General features: G+C 43.6%; 1 protein-coding gene and 1 long non-coding RNA gene across 3 annotated transcripts in view; both read left to right on the top strand.

The window, feature by feature from the left end:
• LOC135276536 (uncharacterized) overlaps positions 1–8,014 on the top strand; it is a 70,078-nt gene extending 62,064 nt beyond the window's left edge. The window contains exon 4 of one of the 2 annotated variants that reach the window (XR_010344102.1): positions 7,924–8,014. This is a non-coding gene — a long non-coding RNA (uncharacterized LOC135276536). The remainder of the gene's footprint in view (positions 1–7,923) is intronic. The other variant, XR_010344103.1, reaches the window with a different exon arrangement.
• On the top strand, positions 1,077–16,840 carry LOC135276534 (uncharacterized). Its single transcript, XM_064380556.1, has 2 exons — positions 1,077–8,091; positions 12,135–16,840. Exon 1 carries the CDS (start codon positions 1,077–1,079, stop codon positions 2,838–2,840), a length of 1,764 nt encoding a protein of 587 aa, XP_064236626.1. The 3' UTR covers positions 2,841–8,091; positions 12,135–16,840.
• Positions 16,841–18,853: the final 2,013 nt, after the last annotated feature.

Raw genomic sequence — 18,853 nt, 5'->3', positions numbered from 1 at the left:
CTGCCATGGGCCCGGGGCCCCGGTTCCATTCCGAGGACCTGAGTGTACAGGAGACATCCCTACGCTCTTGTCTTCTCCCCGTAAGGGGTCTGCTGAGGGTCAGGAACCTGAGGGAGATGTCCCCATCTTCCTGAACCCTCTCCGGTGTTTGGTAGTGCAGTCCAGGTTGCCTACCGGTCATCTGCACAGCAGCAAGTGAGGCTCAGGTAATCAGAAGCCCTGTTTACTCCTCCAGGCCCTACTTAGGGCCTGGATCAGACCTCGGCTCCTGATCCCAAAACTCGCCCTTTGGCAAGCCAGCTCCCGCTTAAATATTTTCAGTTTCTCTTTCTGTTTCTCCTTCTGTTCCCAAGTGAGTGTGTGAGAGAGTTTATGTGTAGTCCCATGGCCTAATGGCTACGGGGCTTGTGTGGGCCTCAACCTGCGGTTCCATGGGGACATCATAAGGCATAACAGTGATTCACCTCAGAGCTGTCTTACTTGGACTTTCATCCTGAGGTGACCAGACCTGGGGATTATACAGGTACACCTTAAGCCAAGATGGCCCTGAAATATTCCTTCAGGGATGTGGCCGGGAAGGCATCAGACTGGTCTCCTGTTTGGAGGGCACCCACCCTTTGTCCATCAATCTTACATGTGGTTCTGTCCTTATTGTAAGTTCGCTAGTTTTGTTAGACTCCTGTTAGCTGATATACAGTGGTTTAGGCCTACTTCTCTCGAAGTGGGAGACCTCTTACAGTGGGTAACAGACCACTGGCTACAGGGAACCTTCACTGAATTTTTGCCTCTAGAAATAAATCTGTTCTCCTGTTTTCTCCTGCTTTTCTTCTACCACTAAGACCACTCATTCCAGCTCCATTCCTGTTACTTCCTCAAACCCTCTCATGTGGCAAATAGCACTAGCCCTGTTCCTCTTTGTTCTCTTTCTCACTATAATCATTGCAGTCTGTAGGTTTTCTCAGCCACCACCTCTGGGAAAAGAACTCTTCTGCCCATGTTGGGTATAAAGCCTTTTCAAATCTACCCTTTGCCTTTTCTCAAAAAAATAAAATAAAATAAAAATAAAAATAAAAATCATGGGTAACCAGGAATCCCACCCAGACCCTAAGTCGCCACTGGGATGCTTAGTTCTAAACCTACCCAAGCTGGGCCTCTCTATAAAAAAGAAAAGGCTACTCTTCCTCTCCACCGTAGCCTGGCCACGGTATCCACTGAACAACCAGTCCAAGTGGCCTCCAGAGAGCACGCTTGACGTTAATGTCCTCACTGATTTAGATAATTTTTGCCAAAGGAATGGCAAGTGGGCCGAGGTTCCCTACATCCAGGCATTTTGGTATCTCCGTGCCCACCCCGACCTCTGTTCCTCTTGTGATATGGCTCAGGTGCTCCTAGCAAAGAACTTACCCAAACAGCCTTCAGCCCCACAGGCGACCTCCTCCTCCTCCTTCTCTGATCCCGACTTGCCTGAAGAACTCTCCCTAACCCCAACCCGACCTAATAATCCTCCACCCTATGCGGAACCCCAAACCCCTCCCGCTTCCCCAGGTCTTGACTTAACCTCTCCGGTCAGCATCCAAACTCGCTCACACAGCATTCCCACCAATGGGGGTTCCCTTCTTTGTCCCCTCTATACCAAATCTCGAATCCCTTCTGCTCCTCCCCTTTCAAAACCCCAGCCACCTCCTGCCTTCCCAGGTCGTGATGTGGCCCCACCCGCTAGTGCTCATATTCGCCTGCACGGCGCATCCACTGATGAGAACTCCCTCCTTTGTCCTCTCCGTGAGGTGGCTGGAACGGAGGGTGTAGTCCGGGTACACATTCCTTTCTCCCTCTCTGACTTGTCCACCATTGAGAAATGCTTGGGGTCATTCTCTGCCAATCCTACTGTTTACACTAAAGAATTTTGCTATCTAACTCAGGCCTATGACTTAACCTGGCATGACATTTATGTAATTCTGACTTCTACCCTTACTCCTGATGAGCATGATTGCATCCATGTAGCAGCTCGGGCGCATGCTGATCAAGTACACCTCACTGATCCTCAAATGCCCATAGGCACAGCGGCAGTCCCCGACACCAACCCTAATCGGGACTATCAAACCGGCCAAAATGACCGCCGCCGCCGAGACCAAATGCTGCAGTGCCTCCTAGCAGACATGCAAGGCATAGCTCAAAAGGTAGTTAATTACGATAAGCTGCGTGAAATAACTCAGGGTCCTACTGAAAACCCAGCTGCCTTCTTTGACCAGTTAACCAATGCTATGGTCCTTCACACCCGAGTAGACCCAAATTCCCCAGCTGGGACCACCCTCCTAGCGGCCCATTTTATCTCCCAGTCAACACCAGATATTAGAAAGAAGCTAAAGAAAGCAGAGGAGGGCCCCCAAACTCCCATACGAGACCTGGTAAACTTGGCATTTAAAGTTTTTAATGGCCGGGAGGAAAAGGCTGAGGCTGTCCGCCAGGCCCATTTACAGCAACAGGTGAGCCTCAAAACCCAAGCTATCGTAGCAGCCCTGAGGCCAGCAGTGCACCCAGCATCTGGTGGGAGAAACTCCTCAAAGTTCCTCCAAAAAGGTCCCCTAGGACCTGCCCAGACTGCTTCAAAAGTCCCACCTGGGCCCTGCTTCAAATGTGGCCAAGAGGGACACTGGGCAAGGCAGTGCCCCTGTTCACATCCACCTCCCGGACCCTGTCCGATCTGCAAACAAACTGGACATTGGAAGGACGATTGCCCGCACCGGACTATGGGCTCACCTCCTGCACCTCTATGTGGGGGGCAAGCCAGTCCAAAGGATGCAGTCCCTTCGCTTGAACTCCTTGGCCTCATGGATGATTGACGCGGCCCGGACTCGGAGACCCCCATCACCCTTGCCAAGCCCAGGGTAATGCTACGGGTAGCGGATAAGTCCATTTCCTTTATGGTGGATATGGGGGCTACCTATTCTGTATTGCCTTCCTACTCAGGGCCTAGTATACCTTCCCAGGTCTCGGTCGTGGGAATTGATGGAAAGCCTTCCTGTCCCAACCGGACCCATCCCCTAACTTGTTACCTTAAGGGACATCCATTCACACACTCCTTCCTAATCATACCCTCGTGCCCACTCCCCTTACTGGGACGAGATATCCTCCAGACTTTAGGGGCTATCCTCCAACTCATTGGCTCCTCACAGTCCACCCCATCCTCTACCCATCTCCTGGTTTTAACTTTAAATGACAACACACCCAGTCATGATTCCTCACCTCAACCCCCTATCTCTCCTGAGATAGTTGACCCCTCAGTATGGGATACTTCCAAGCCCATAATTGCCACTCATCACACGCCAGTCAAAATATTCCTCAAGGACCCTACCCATTTTCCCTCCTGTCCTCAGCTCTCTATGTCAAAAAACCACCGCCAGGGTCTAAAACCTATCATTTCTCGATTTTTAACCCAGGGACTCCTTATCCCCACCAGTTCCCCTTGCAATACCCCTATCTTACTGGTTCAAAAACCATCAGGTGACTATCACCTAGTCCAAGACCTGTGCCTAATTAATGAAGCAGTGGTGCCCCTCCACCCTGTGGTTCCCAACCCCTATACCCTACTATCCCAGGTTCCCTCCAATACCTCTCACTTTACAGTCCTTGACCTCAAGGACGCCTTCTTTACCATTCCCCTTCACCCGGATTCTTACTTCCTCTTTGCCTTCACTTGGACTGATCCAGACTCTAACCTGTCACAACAGTTGACTTGGACGGTCCTGCCCCAGGGCTTTAGGGACAGCCCTCATATATTTGGACAAGCATTAGCAGCTGACCTCACTTCTTGCCCTCTTCAGCCCAGTCTCCTCTTACAGTATGTAGATGACCTGCTGCTTTGCAGCCCTTCCCTCTCTATGTCACAGCTGCATACTGCCACTCTCCTTAATTTCCTGGGGTCTAGGGGTTACCGGGTTTCCCCTTCCAAAGCACAGCTGTCAGCCACCTCGGTAATCTATTTAGGTGTCCACCTTACTCCCCAAACTAAGGGCTTGACAGTAGATCGCAGAAAGGTGCTACTTGCACTGCAGCCCCCGGAGACGGCTGATGAAATCCTCTCCTTTTTAGGATTTGTAGGATTTTTCCATCACTGGATTCCTAACTTCACCATTCTGGCTAAGCCCTTATATGCAGCAGCTAAAGACACCCCCCTGGGACCTCTCTCCCAGCCAGGAGTTGTCAGACAAGCCTTTAAACCCTGCAGGCTGCCCTGTCCACAGCACCTCCTCTTCAATTACGGGATCTCACTCATCTGTTCCACTTATTCACAGATGAGAAACAGGGAATAGCAGTAGGGGTTCTAACCCAATCTCCGGGCCCCACCTATTGTCCTGTAGCCTATTTGTCAAAACAGCTTGACCGTACTGTTAGAGGATGGCAGCCTTGTCTGCGGGCCCTAGGAGTGGCAATGGAGCTGACCAAAGAATCCCTAAAACTTACCCTGGGCCAGCCCATCTCAGTGTTCTCTCCTCATTGGCTAACTGACCTACTCTCACAAATCCCTCACACACCTAGGACCCTCCCATTTACAGGATTTTCACCTACTCTTCATTGAAAATCCATCAGTCAGCCTCCATCCTACCTCTCCACTCAACCCAACTACCTTGCTTCCTCTTCCATCTCACTCTCCCTCTCCAGCTCACTCCTGTCCTGAACTCATAAATACATTTACCAAACCACATGAAGGCCTAACTGACCTTCCTCTACCTGATCCAGACCTCACTCTATATGTGGATGGGAGTTCCCTAGTAATGGCTGAGGGACAGCAAAAGGCAGCTTATGCAGTAGTCATGGATTCGGACACACTTGAGGCTCACCGACTTCCCGATGGAACCACCTCACAAAAAGCGGAGCTCATTGCTTTAACCCTAGCTCTCACACTCACACAGGGCAAATGAGTAAATATTTATACTGATTCAAAGTATGCTTTTCTTATCACCCACTGTTATTCTGCCCTCTGGAAAGAATGGGGGTTCCTCACTACAAGAGGATCTCCCATAATCAATGCTACTCAAATCTCTAATCTCCTAAAGGCCCCGTCTCTGCCATAGACGTTGCCGTCATTCACTGCCGAGGGCACCAATGCCAGCAAGATGCTATCTCCCGGGGTAATGCAAGGGCAGATGCAGCAGCTAGATCCTTAATGGACACCAGGCTAGCCTCTGCCCCGGTCCTTTTCCTCACCACAGCCACAATGCCTGTCTACTTGCCATCAGAAAGGCAGGTGCTCATAACAAAAGGAGGAAACGAATCTGACCAAGGTTGGATTTTCCTAAATAACAAAATTGCCCTTCCCCGGGAACAGGCCTCAAAAATAATTACTGAAATACATCAATCCTTGCATATAGGGCCCAAGGCGTTATACCACTTTGTACAGCCACTCTTCTTTCTACCAGGCTTACAACAGACAATTGAGCAGGTACACAAAGCATGTGCCACTTGCTCTAAAGTCTCGTCTCAGGGCAGCTTAAGGCCTCAGTTCCCTACTCACCAGATGTGTGGCCAATTACCGGCCCAAGACTGGCAAATTGATTTTACTCATATGCCCCCTCAAAAAAAGCTCCGCTACCTCCTAACTTTCGTAGATACCTTTTCTGGATGGATTGAAGCCTTCTCTACCTCCAAGGAAACCGCGGACATGGTAGCCTCCCTCTTAACTAAGGAAATCATCCCTCACTTCAGCCTGCTGGTGACCATCCAGTCAGAAAATGGCCCAGCCTTCACTGCTCAGGTGGTCCAGCTGGTTGCTGAGTCTCTCAACATCTCGTGGAAATTACACATCCCGTACCACCCTCAGTCTTCGGGTAAGGTTGAACGGGCTCACGGCATACTCAAGGACCACCTGATCAAACTCGCCATAGAGGTAAAACTCTCCTGGCCCACACTTCTACATCTTGCTCTGACCTGGGTCCGAGCCACCCCAAGGGAGCCAACAGGTCTCAGCCCCTTTGAGTTGCTGTATGGCAGGCCTTTCCTGGTTTCTCACAACCTCTCAGTACAACCACCTCCTCTGGCCTCCTACCTCTCATATCTCTCCCTCCTCCACCACTTACTCAGGGAACACACGGATCGCACTCTCCCCATAGTTCCGGGATTGGAGGACTCACATCCAACAGTACCTCTTCAGCCGGGGGACAGCGTCCTCCTCTGGGAACTCAAACCAGGGTCTCTGCAGCCCTGGCGGTCGGGACCCCACATTGTTATCCTAACCACCCTGACTGCTGCCAAACTTTTGGGCCACACCTCTTGGTACCATGTGTCCCACCTCAAACTGGCCCCTGAAAGTTGCCAGTGGAGGTCCAAACCCTTGGGCCCCACTCGGCTCCACCTTACACGTAGCCCCTGCCTATCACCCTCTGACTCTCCAAATCTTTCTCATCACGACCCTTCTAGTTCTTCCCCTTAATTCCAGTCCCCACTATGTCTGGTGGTTCTATCTCCAAGAGTCCTGGACAGATGGCCCCACTACTAAAACTCATTACCTTGCTCAAGCGGACTGCCAGCCCACAGGCTGCCAATCAGCCGTACAATTTAATTTCCCTTTATCCAAGTCCCATACCATCCAAAAACTCCTGGAACAACTTTGCCCTCTGCTTTCTATATGATCAAACCAAGGATTTTTGTCACCGGTGGACCACCACCTATGGCGGATGCCCATATGCATCGTGTGTTAAGCACACAACCTACAAACCAGTTAATACCCCAAAAAGTGTATTACTCTCTGGCAGCGATCACCAAGGTATAGTATCCCTTACGATCCATGATCCCTGGGGTGGGGGATGGGAGAAGGCAACTGCAGGTAAAGTCTACGCCTGGGTTACAGACAGCCGCCCCAGTGGTACATGGCTAATATTTCAGCCCTATATCCACGTTGTGCCAGTAGAAATAGACCAGCTCAACTCGGTGGGTGACACCATCCTGCAAAATGAAGCCACCTTAACTAAACAGCTCAAACCCTCAGATAGCATTCCCCAACCTTTCTCCTGGCTAACTTTGGTACAGCAGGGAGCTAACATGTTAAACTTAGCCAAAGCCACAAATTTCACCAACTGCTTCTTATGTGCCTCTCTTAACAACTCCCCCTTAGCCACAGTTCCCCTCCAGACTGGATTCAACCTGTCACTAACACCCACAGGACCTGAGACCACCTTAACGGGGATCCCCTTGTTCAAAATACACTCCCAGTCTCTCTATGTTATGGGACACCTGACAACCCTAGCCTTAAGTGCAACACCACAGTAGATGTAAAATCTTCCTTTCATGCACCTCCGGGGGATACTTTTGGTGTAATGGAACCCTAACCAAAATTATCAAAACTTCCTCCCCATTCCCCTGTGTGCCCGTCACCCTAGTCCCGCAACTAGAGGTGTATGGACAAGCTGAATTCCTATCCGTCCTTCCATCTTCCCCTCAGCGCTGAAACAAACGAGCTGCCTTCCTCCCAATAGTAGTCGGCCTCTCCCTAGCATCCTCTTTAGCAGCTGCTGGAATTAGAGGCAGCGCCTTAGGCTACCGTGTCACTTCAGCCACTCAACTGGAAAACAAACTCCATGTGGCCATTGAAGCATCAGCTGCCTCCCTGGCCTCCCTCCAGCAACAAATCATGTCACTTGCTCAGGTAACTCTCCAAAACCGATGGGCCCTTGACCTCCTAATGGCAGAAAAAGGAGGTACCTGTCTGTTTCTCCAGGAACAGTGTTGCTATTACATCAATGAAACAGGCCTAGTAGAAGAAAATGTCAATGCTCTCTATTGCCTCAAGGAGGACCTCCGAGGAACACCAAGTGTGCCAGACTTTCCTCTTAACTGGTGGCAATCTCCCATATTCACCTGGCTAGCTCCTGTTGTCATTCCCCTAATCGTGGTTTGTCTTCTACTAATGCTAGCCCCATTCTTTCTTAGGTCTTTACAAGCTCGCATGAGAGAAAGCTCCAGAGTGGCTGTAAATCAGATGCTACTTCACCCCAATGTCCAACTCCCAACCAAGGCACCGGCCAACAAACCACCCCACTCTGCCCCTGTTCAGCAGGAAGTAGTCAGAAAGAAGTGGCATCCTATATCATCAAAAAGGTAGGGATGTAAGGCCGGCTGCCTTGCCGGGAGCCAAATGGACACCCTTATCTCTCCCCGTGCTGGATAATGAAGTCATCATTCCAGACACATTTACTCCTATCAGGCCTCTCTATGCTGGCTCCACACACCCACTTCTATCTGGACTCTCCATGCAGACTCCACACACCCACTCCTGCATTCCTCACTCAACCCCTTCAAAATTTAAAAAGCCCACCAAAGATTTGTCCAACGGCAGCTTAACATTGACCTCCCCAGCCGGTCGACCCACCAGTAGCCCCGCCTGACTACCAATGGCAGCTCGCCCCATCGGCACCTTGACTTCCCCTGACCAATCAAACTGTCTGCTCTTTGTTTCCCTAATGACCAATCAACTACCTCCACTCTCTATAAAACCCCCCACCCTGAGAAGCCCAGCACGACTTCTCTGGCCCCTTCCCAGACCACAGAACCTCGCCCGAGAGCTGAATAAATTGGATTCTCATTTTCTCACACTGGCCTCAGTTTCCTCATTTTGACTCGGCAATATACCTTACACCGAGGGCAGGAGGAAGTATTAAATACTAGTTTAATGGCCATGAAAAAGTTTTGGAAACCGGTTGTACAATATGAATATACTTAACACTACTGAACTGTACCCTTAAAAATGTTTAAGGCAGTAAGTTTTGGTAAATGCATTTTATCACAATTAAAATTTTTTAAAAAATTAAGTCACAAATTAGTATAGAAAGTATCACACAATTGTGCATTCTAGCCACTCACTTCCACTCCTCAGAGACAGCCAGTGTTAGGACAGAGTCTCATCATTCCAAATATATTCTATCTATATATGCTTGCAAATATATGCCTTTTGAGATAAAACACACCCATATACAAATAGTAGCATACTACGTGTACAGTTCATGCACTTTGATCTTTTCATTTACTATACCTTAGAGACTTTACTACGTTACTTCATATCAAGCTGCCTTACTCCTTTTAAGAGCTGCTACTAATTCACTATATGACTATATCAATTATTTTACTAGTTCCCTACTTAGGAGTAATTAGGTTTTGTATGAACTTTTGTGCTTACAAACACAGCAATGAATACCTTTGTGCTGTTTTTAACCCCCACATACGCAAGTGTGTATAAATATTATGTTATATGCCTAGGATAAAACTGCTAAAACAAAAGTTATGTGCATCCTTTATGTGTGACTGCATGTATGCAAGCTATTTTTATTTACATAAAAATGTGTATTAAAGTATACCATACATTCAGAACAGTACATAATTCTTAAGTTCATAGCTCAATGAATTTTCTCAATATAATCCCACCTAACACAGACAAAAAACAAAAAATGAAGATTATAAGCCTCCAAAAGCCCCTCATGTCTCCATCCAGTGAGCTCCCCAAGAGTAATACTACCCTGACTTCTAACACAACAATTTTGTCTGTTTCTGAACATGTAATCACGTGTTTGGCTCTTTTGCCTAACATTATGTTTGTGAGCCATTCATGCTGTGTGAATTGTAATTCATTCACTCTTGCTCTATAGTATCCCATTATGTAAATACATCACAACTTATCTAAACTTATCTATACTACACAAGGTATGTGCATTCTTAAATTTTAAAAAATATTATTCAATTGCTCTCCCTAGAGTTTGAAATGTTTCCATTAATATATGGAAGCAGTTATTTTCCTATACCTTAGTCAACAGTAATCAAAGTTCTTAATCTTGGCTAATCGGATATTTTTAAAATGCTTTCAGTATAGTTTCAATTTGCTTTTCTCTTATAACGACTGAAACTGAGGAACATTTCATACATTTATGTATGAAAGCCACTTGTCTTTCCTTTGAACAGTCTTTAATGTGCCCACTTGTCTACTGAGCTGTTGGCCTTTTCTATCAGCAAGCGATCCTGCTTTGTAAAGGAAATTAGCCCTTTGAACATGCTGTATGGCAACAACTTTTTCCCAGTTTACCAATGGAGTCCCAATTTTGTTTATAAGAGAGTTTTTGCCATGTTTAGGTTGTCTTTTTTTTTTAGATGAGAAGTCTTGCTCTGTTGCCCAGGCTGAAGTGGAGTACAGTGCAGTGGTGTGATCTTGGTGGCTCACGTCTGTAATCCTAGCACTTTGGGAGGCCAAGGTGGGTGGATCACTTGAGGTCAGGAGTTCAAAACCAGCCTGGCTGACATGGTGAAACCCCTGTCTCTACTAAAAATAAAAAATAAAAAAAATTAGCCAGATGTGGTGGCAGATGCCTGTAATCCCAGCTACTCTGGAGGCTGAGGCAGGAGAATCACTTGAACCTGGGAGGTGGAGGTTGCAGTGAGCTGAGATCACACCACTGTACTCTATCTAGCTTGGGTGAGAAGGAGACTCCATATCAAAAAAAGAGTGAGATAGCAAGCTAGTTCTGTTTTTTCCCAAATGGCTACTCAGTTCATCCAAGACTATTTACTAAAGAATTCACTATTTTCATCATATACCACTGTTGACCACACAAAACATTCCTATAAATGAGGCTACTTCAGTGCTCTCAACTCTGCACCAGTGATCTGATGCTCAAATTGATTTGGCTTCAATATACACTTTAATATTTGACAGCACTAATACCTCTTTCATGAATAGAGATTCATAATTTTTGTGAAAAATTTCATTTTTGTTCTTTCATTTAAGAATCGAGTTTTGAAAAGTCTATGGAGATATTAATTGGGATTACTTTAAATTCACAAATTACGTGTGTGTGTATATATACATATATTTTTTACCATGTGTATATATACATATATATACTTCACCCCTCCCCCCCCCCCAGAGATGTCATCTCACTATATTGCCCAAGCTGGTCTCCAACTCCTGGCCTCAAGTAATCCTCCTACCACAGCCTCCCAAAGTGCTGGGTTATAGGTGAGAGCCACTGTGCCTGGCCTATTTCACTAAATTTAAGACATTTTCAATGTAAGATGCAGTTATTTTATGCCAATTGAAAGAGCTTCTTTAGACTTAAACGCTTCTGTAGACTTAAACACTTCTGTATTCATATCACATTTGACGTGCTTATAATGAAAAGAAGGTTATGTAAAATAAATTGGTTAAGGTGCTCCTAACCTAACTTCATAATTACCACATGGCCAGAAGTACCTGGAAGATGTCACCAGCTTTAAGGCATACTTTAACTTTAGAAATCATGAAAAGCTAAAAAAAAAAAGTGTCTAACGATATAAAATATGGCAACTTAGAGGGGATACTTATATCTTATCAATGTGAGAGCTATCCTATTCAAGAACAAAATATGTTTTAGCATTCATTCAATTCTTTTATGAGCTTCAGTAAAGTTCTGTAATATTTTTCAGAAGTATCTTTCATTTTTTTGTTAATTCTTGTTAATTATTGTTTATCTTACTTTTTTCTTTGTAGAGATAGGGTCTCAACGTGTTGCCCAAATTGGCCTCAAAATCCTGGGCTCAAGTGATCCTCCCACCTTGGCCTCTCTCCCAAAGTGCTGGGATTACAGGCATGAGCCACTGTGCCTGGCCAAGTAGAATTTTTTCCTTCAAAAATTCTATTTGAAAATGTGCAAAACCATTATACAGAAAATTATATAACCATATTGAGAAAAAAACTAAAGACCAAAACACGTGGAGAAATGTTTATGAATCAGAAGATTCAATGGTACAAAGATTTCAAATTCCCATTAAAGCAGGTATAACTAAAAACAAAACAAAAATATTTCAATTATTCCAAACTGATTCAACACAATTCCTATCCAAATCCTAACAGGTATTCTTGTGGAACATCACAGCTGATTCCAAAATGTATGTGGAGAAATGCACAGGGCCCAGGGCATACATAACCAAGATGTATTATCCACTGGATATCAAGACATAAAACTAGATGAGTGATTCTCAAACTTTTTGGTTTGGCATTCCTGCAAACTACTGAGATTCTAAAATGCTTTAGTTAACATGGGTTATAGCTATTAATCACATTAGAAAGTAAAACAGAAAATTAATTATTTATTGAGAAGGAGTCTCCCTCTCTCACCCAGGCTGAAGTACAAGTGGGACGATCTTGGCTTACTGCAACCTCTGCTTCCCAGTTCCAAGCAATTCTCCTGCCTCAGCCTCCCAAGTAGCTGGGATTACAGGCATGTGCCACCACATCCTGCTAATTTTGTATTTTCAGTAGAGACAGCATTTCACCATGTTGCCCAGGCTGGTCTCAAACTTCTGACCTCAGGCAATCTGCCTGCCTCAACCTCCCAAAGTGCTGGGATTACAGGCATGAGCCACCATGTCCGGTCAAAACAGGAAAGTTTTAAATATCAATTCATTCATTTAAAAATAACAAGAAATCTATTATATGTGAACATAAGTAACGCTTTAATAAAAAATAACTGTTTTCCAAAAAAAAAAATAAAATGAGTGAGAAGAGTGGTACTGTTTGACATTTTTGGAAATCTCCTTTATTTGGGAGACAGCTTGGTTCTCTTATTTGCTTTTACACTCAATCTGTTGCAACACTGCATTTCATGTGGCCTTGGGAAAACCCTATTGTACACTTGTGAGAGAATGAGTCTGAGTCAAAAAATCACCAAATGTTACTATGAAAATAGTTTTGACCTGGCCAACACCCCACTCTGAAAGGGTCTCAGGAAACCAGGAATAGAAGAGGCAGGCAAATCCTTGTATACACAATCACCTGATTTGTGACCAAGGAAGTTCTACAGAGCAGGCGGGCATGGACTTTTCAATAAATGGAACTAAACATCATCATCAACATCATCGTCATCATCATGTCATCTAGGAAAACAAACTGACCCCATCTCACACCACACACACAAAAATTCCAGAGATTGTTGATTTAAATGTGAAAGGCAAATGATAACAGAAAATAATGTAGCATATCTTCACACAGGGATATAAAAACCCCTGATTACAAAGGAAAGTCAGAAATATTCAACTACATTAAAATTAAGAATTTCTTTAATCAGAGAACTGCAAATCAAAACTACAATGAGATATCATCTCACTCCAGCTTAAATGGCTTTTATCAAAAAGACAGGCAATGACAGATGATGGCCAGGATGTGGGGAAAAAGGAACCCTTGTACACTGTTGTTGGGAATGTAAATTAGTACAATCACTATGTGGAGATTCCTCAAAAAAAACTAAAAAGAGAACTACCATGTGATCCAGCAATCCCACTGCTGGGTATACACCCAAAAGAAAGGAAATCAGTACACTGAAGAGATTCCTGCACTCCCATGCTTACTGCAGCATATTCATAATAGCCAAAATACAGAATCAACCTAAGTGTCGATCAATAGATGAATGGATAAAGAAAATGTGGTATTTGTACACAATGCAGTACTATTCAGCCATCAAAATGAATGCAATCTTGCCATTTGCAACAATAAGAATAAAACTGGAGGACATCATGGTAAGTGAAATAAGCCAGGCACAGAAAGATAAACATTGCATGTTTTCACCCATATGTGGGTGCTAAAGAAAAAAACAATCCATGTAGACAGTAGAGGACAGGAAGGGAAGTGGGAAATACGGAGGGAATGGTGAATAGGTACAAAACTACAGTTAAAAAGAACGAATAACTCTAGTGTTCAGCAGCACAATGGGGCAACACAGTTAACAGTAAGTTATTTTATATTTCAAAATAACTAATAGACTAGAATTGGAATATTTCTAACATGAAGAAACAATAAATGTTTCAGGTGATGGGGTACTCTACCCTAATTTGATAGTTATGCATTGTATGTTTGCATCAAAAAAGCACATCTACCCCATAAATACGTATGGTTACTATGTATCTGTGATAATTAAAAACAAAAATTAAAAATGTTTCTATTAGCGAAGAGATACCTTTAAGAGAATCAAAAGGCTAGCCACTAGCTAGTAAAAGATAGCTGCAACACAGATATGAGGCAGGGAGGGGAGGGGATCAATATATTTATCCCTTATACAAACCAGTAAAACAAAGAACACCTACCAGAAAATTAGGCAAAAGACTTCAACGAGCTCTTCAAACAGAAGATACACAAATGGCCAAGAAAAAAAAAAAAAAAAACAAAACATATAAAAGGCTGTTCAACCTCAGTAGTAATCAGGGAAATGCAAATTAAAACCAATGTGGAGTGTTAATTAGTACAACCACTTTGAAAAAAACTGTTCTGTTTTTTCTAATAAATACTCACCTACCCCAAGACCCAGAAATCCACTCCTAGATATATACCCAAGAGAAATAAGTATATATAAGAATGTTCGTAGCAGCTTAATTCACAATATCTAAAACCTAGAAACAATCATTAAGAAAATGAATAAACAAAGTGTAATGTAATCATATGACAGAACTCAGCAAGAAAAAAAGAGTAACCAACAACTTGGATAAATTGCAAAAAACCATTATGCTAGGAAAAAGAAGCCAGACAAAATAGAGTCCATACTGTCTGAGCTCATTTATATGAAGTTCAAAAGCAAGCAAAACACATGTATAGTGGCCAAAGTCAAAACAGTGTGGATAGAATAGCAGCTTCTTTCTGGAAAAGAGCATGAGAGAACTTTCTGGGGTGATGGAAATAATCTACATCTTCATCTGGGTAGTCGTTACATAGACACATTTATATGTAAAATATTCTTTTAGGATGCACATTTTCACATTTTATTGTGTATGACATACACCTCAGTTACACACAGAAACCCACTACGTACCTACCAGAATGGTTAATAAAATTTGACAGACACAATTCTAAGCCTTGGCAAAGACGTGGATAAGCAGGAATTCTCATACATTGTTGGTAGGAATCTTAACTTGTGCAAGCACTTTGAAAAACAGTCTGGCATTACTAAGTAAAACTGAAGACATAAAAAAAGTACATAGCAACAGTATTCATAATTGCTGTAAACTGGAGACAAATGCCCATCAGAAAGAGAGTGAAGGCTGGGCATGGTGGCTCACATCTAATACTTACACTTTGGGAGGCCAAAGTAGGTAGATCACCTGAGGTCAGGAGTTTGAGATCAGCCTGGCCAACATGGTGAAATCCCATCTCTATTAAAAATACAATAATTATCCAGGCGTGTTAGTGTACACCTGTAGTCCCAGCTACTCGGGAGGCTAAGGCAGGAAAAATCACTTAAACCCGGGAGGTGGAGGCTGCAGTGAGCTGAGATTGAGCCATTGCACTCCAGCCTGGGTGAAGAGAGTGAAACTCAGTCTCCCCCCAAAAAAAAGAGAGAGTGTGAATACAATTATGTTAAATTCATAGTAGAGTATTATTCAGCAATGTCTAATGAACAAACTACAGCTCCATAAAACACAGGTGAATCTCATAAAATGACACTGAGTGAAAGCAGCCAAGTAAATAAAACAAACTAAATGGTTCCATTTATATAAAGTTCAAAAAGCAAGGAAAACTACCAAGTTTGGATGCGATCTTAGAAAAGAAAATGATTTTCATGAAAGGAGAGAGGTAACACTTTTGAGGAGAAGGAGGCATATAGCTGATTAGGGCTTTTAGGAGCGCTGGCATTGGTCTATTTAATGACCTGAATATTTGTTACAGGGTTACACTCTGTTGACTACAACAACAAAAGATGCACTGCTCAATGATTTTTCTGCATGTATTTTTTTTTTTTTGGGGGGGGGACAGAGTCTCACTGTGTCGCCCAGGCTGGAGTGCAGTGGCACAATCAAGGCTCACTGCAACATCCGCCTCCTGGATTCCAGTGATTCTCCTGCCTCAGCACCTGAGCAGTAGGGACTACAGGTGTGCATCACCTTGCCCGGCTAATTTTTGTATTTTTACTAGAGATGGGGTTTCACCATATTGGTCAGGCTGGTCTTGAATTCCTGACCATGTAATATGCCCACCTTGGCCTCCTGAAGTGCTGGGATCACCGGTGTGAGCCACTGCGCCCAGCCCTGTGTGTATGTTATAGTTCACAAAGAAGGTTAAAAACAATCAATGGGACCTGGTGATTGATTGAATTTGGTGGAAGAGGGGAGGAGAAAGAAAGATTCATGGACAAGTCCCAGGTTTCCGACTTGCACAATTGCTTGGGTGGTGATGCCTTTTTCTTTTATTTGAAGAGGGAGTCTTGCTCTGTCACCCAGGCTAGAGTGCAATGGCACAATCTCTGCTCACTGCAACCTCTGCCTCCTGGATTCAAGTGATTTTCCTGCCTCAGCATCTCAAGTAGCTGGGATTATAGGCACCCACCACCATGCCCAGCTAATTTTTTGTGCTTTTTGTTTGTTTGTTTTGTTTTTGTTTTCAGTAGAGACAGTTTCACCATATTGGCCAGGCTAGTCTCAAACTCCTGACCTCAGGCAATCCATCCACCTTGGCCTCCCAAAGCGCTAGGATTACAGGCATAAGCCACCATGCCCAGCCAGTGATGCCTTTCGTTAAGACAGCAAACAGCATTTTCGGAGGAAGAATATGAAATAAATCTTGGATGTGCTGAATGTAGAATACCTTTTAGACATCCATGTAGAGATGTCCACTAGGCAATTAGGTATTAACAAATGGAGTTGTCAACAGCAGAGGTTGGGGTAGAGATGAAAATGTTGGATTCACCCATGAGTGAGGCCATGGACATGGCTGTGACTGTTTAGGGAAAGAAGAATGACAGAAGGGCCTAGGGCTGATTGGTGGAACATCAACATTTAATGGCCAAATACAGGAGAATAAGCCAGAAAAAAAAAATTCAAAGTGGTAGGGGGAAAATGAAGAACATGTCATGAATGATTAAGCAAGAAGAAAGAGCATCTCAAGAGTAAGAAGTCACTCTCTGCAGGCTGATGCATAGCTGAGGGGTGACATGGATTATGTGTAATTCTCAGCAAGTCAGTTTTTACTCCACCTCATTCTGGCTGACTTGGCACAAGTAACAACCCAACAGAAAACCAGTGCTTCTGAGAATGGCTGCAAGTTTTTATGTGCTGTCTTTTGAGGTAAGAAATCAAGTCTGAGCTTTTCTCCTGATTCTCAGGAAGGAGGAAGGCAGATGTGAGAACACCAACTGGGTCTGTGTGTCACTGGGCAGCATCACTGTTAAAAGGTCAGCACACAGATGTGAGCTCTTTTCTTTTTCTTCCATGTGACTGAAGTGGCTGAGAAGGTTGTCACTCCCCCGCACCCCAGAGCTCCTAACTGTCAGGGACAGCCAGGGCCAAACCTGCTGCTTGGGCAGAAGAGGCCAGGGCAGGTGTCCAAGGCCACATCAGCAGTCAGCCAGGGCAAATGGGCTCGCTCTGGTTACATGACCTGGGGCAACTGACAGAAAGGAGTGAAACATGGGTGGGGAACATCTCTGTGGGTTTGATAACTGCAGAGATGAAAAGGGTTCACCTCATGGCCTGCTTTAATTTGAAACAATTTAAGCTTAACTGAATCAAAAAAAAAAACACAACATTTTCACATGAACCAGCTGGGCTCATTCCAGTCTTCTACCCTGGAGTTTGCTGCCCAAGTCCTAGTTAAGAATAAAATGTACAGTCCTTTTGTTTTCCATTTGTCAGTGCAAATATTTAATACAAATCTTTCTCCCATGGACCCTATAGACTTGAAAACAGTGGCTACAGATTGGAGACAACTCTGATATTCCAGGGATCCCTGATCAGAATAATATGAAATTCCCATAATTTCTCAATTTCTGGCACCACACACATAAACTGCATCACACACACACACACACACACACACACACACACACAGAGGCAGGCTTACCTACCTCTCAGAAAATTGCACAGATTCAACAAGAATAAATACTAATTAATGTGTTCCTTAATGGCTGGTGAATAATAATGTTAACTAAAACAAAAACAAGTTTTATTTTTAAACCCACTATTGCCCCCCCACCAAATATTTAAATCACAGAATCTAAACTGACAGAACAGCAATTAATATGGTCCTTTGGGAGGGAAATCTGGTGATACATATTAGAAACAAACCCTGTTATTTTTTGCTTTTTTAAAAAAAATGACAAAAAATAATGACTAAATGCTGTTTCATAAATCATATAGTCTTACAATGAATACTAGGTAAACACTTTAAGAACGAGATGCTTGCGCGAGAACTAGCTTTGAAGGAGACACAAAGTATTTACAAATTATTCTATTGAATGATAGCTAGTATTTGTGGAACACCTTTGTACTAGGGCTGTGCTGACTGATTGTACACCTGCTGTTTAATTTTATAATAACTTTACAAGGCAGGTGCCATACTAACCTCATTTAACAAATAAAACAGAAGCAGAGACTTATGTTTATTATCTAGTATCGCTGACGGAGAACAAAGCAAAATCAGAATTTAAAACCATGAAACCTTGATTTCAGAACCTATACTTCCACTCACTGTGCCAGTGTGTCATAAAGCATACAAACTTTTGAATAAATTATTTAATATGCATCAATGTTACATATTTCTTAATATACAGCAATGTATATAAAACATCAATGTTATGTGTTTATGTAATATACATCAATGTATGAGTTCACAGCTCTTATCACTAAGGATTTTTGGATTTCTTTAGTAAATTTTAAGAAAACTGTTACAAATTAACAGTACCGATGATACAAATATATGGCAAAAGTGACGAGGCACTTCAGTGACTGAAAGTTTGGAGAACAAAACTCTCACCTTCTCAAAAGGCACTTTCTTCTTTTTAGTTGCAATATTGTATGAAATTTTCACAATTACATATTACCTCAAAGAGTTTTTTCAAAAGAAAAAATACATAAAACAACC

The sequence above is a fragment of the Aotus nancymaae genome, unplaced genomic scaffold (genome assembly GCF_030222135.1).
Source record: "Aotus nancymaae isolate 86718 unplaced genomic scaffold, 86718_ANA_hifiasm-v0.15.2.pri h1tg000025l, whole genome shotgun sequence".
Taxonomy (NCBI): Eukaryota; Metazoa; Chordata; class Mammalia; order Primates; family Aotidae; genus Aotus; species Aotus nancymaae.
This window is presented reverse-complemented; position numbering and strand designations above follow the sequence as displayed.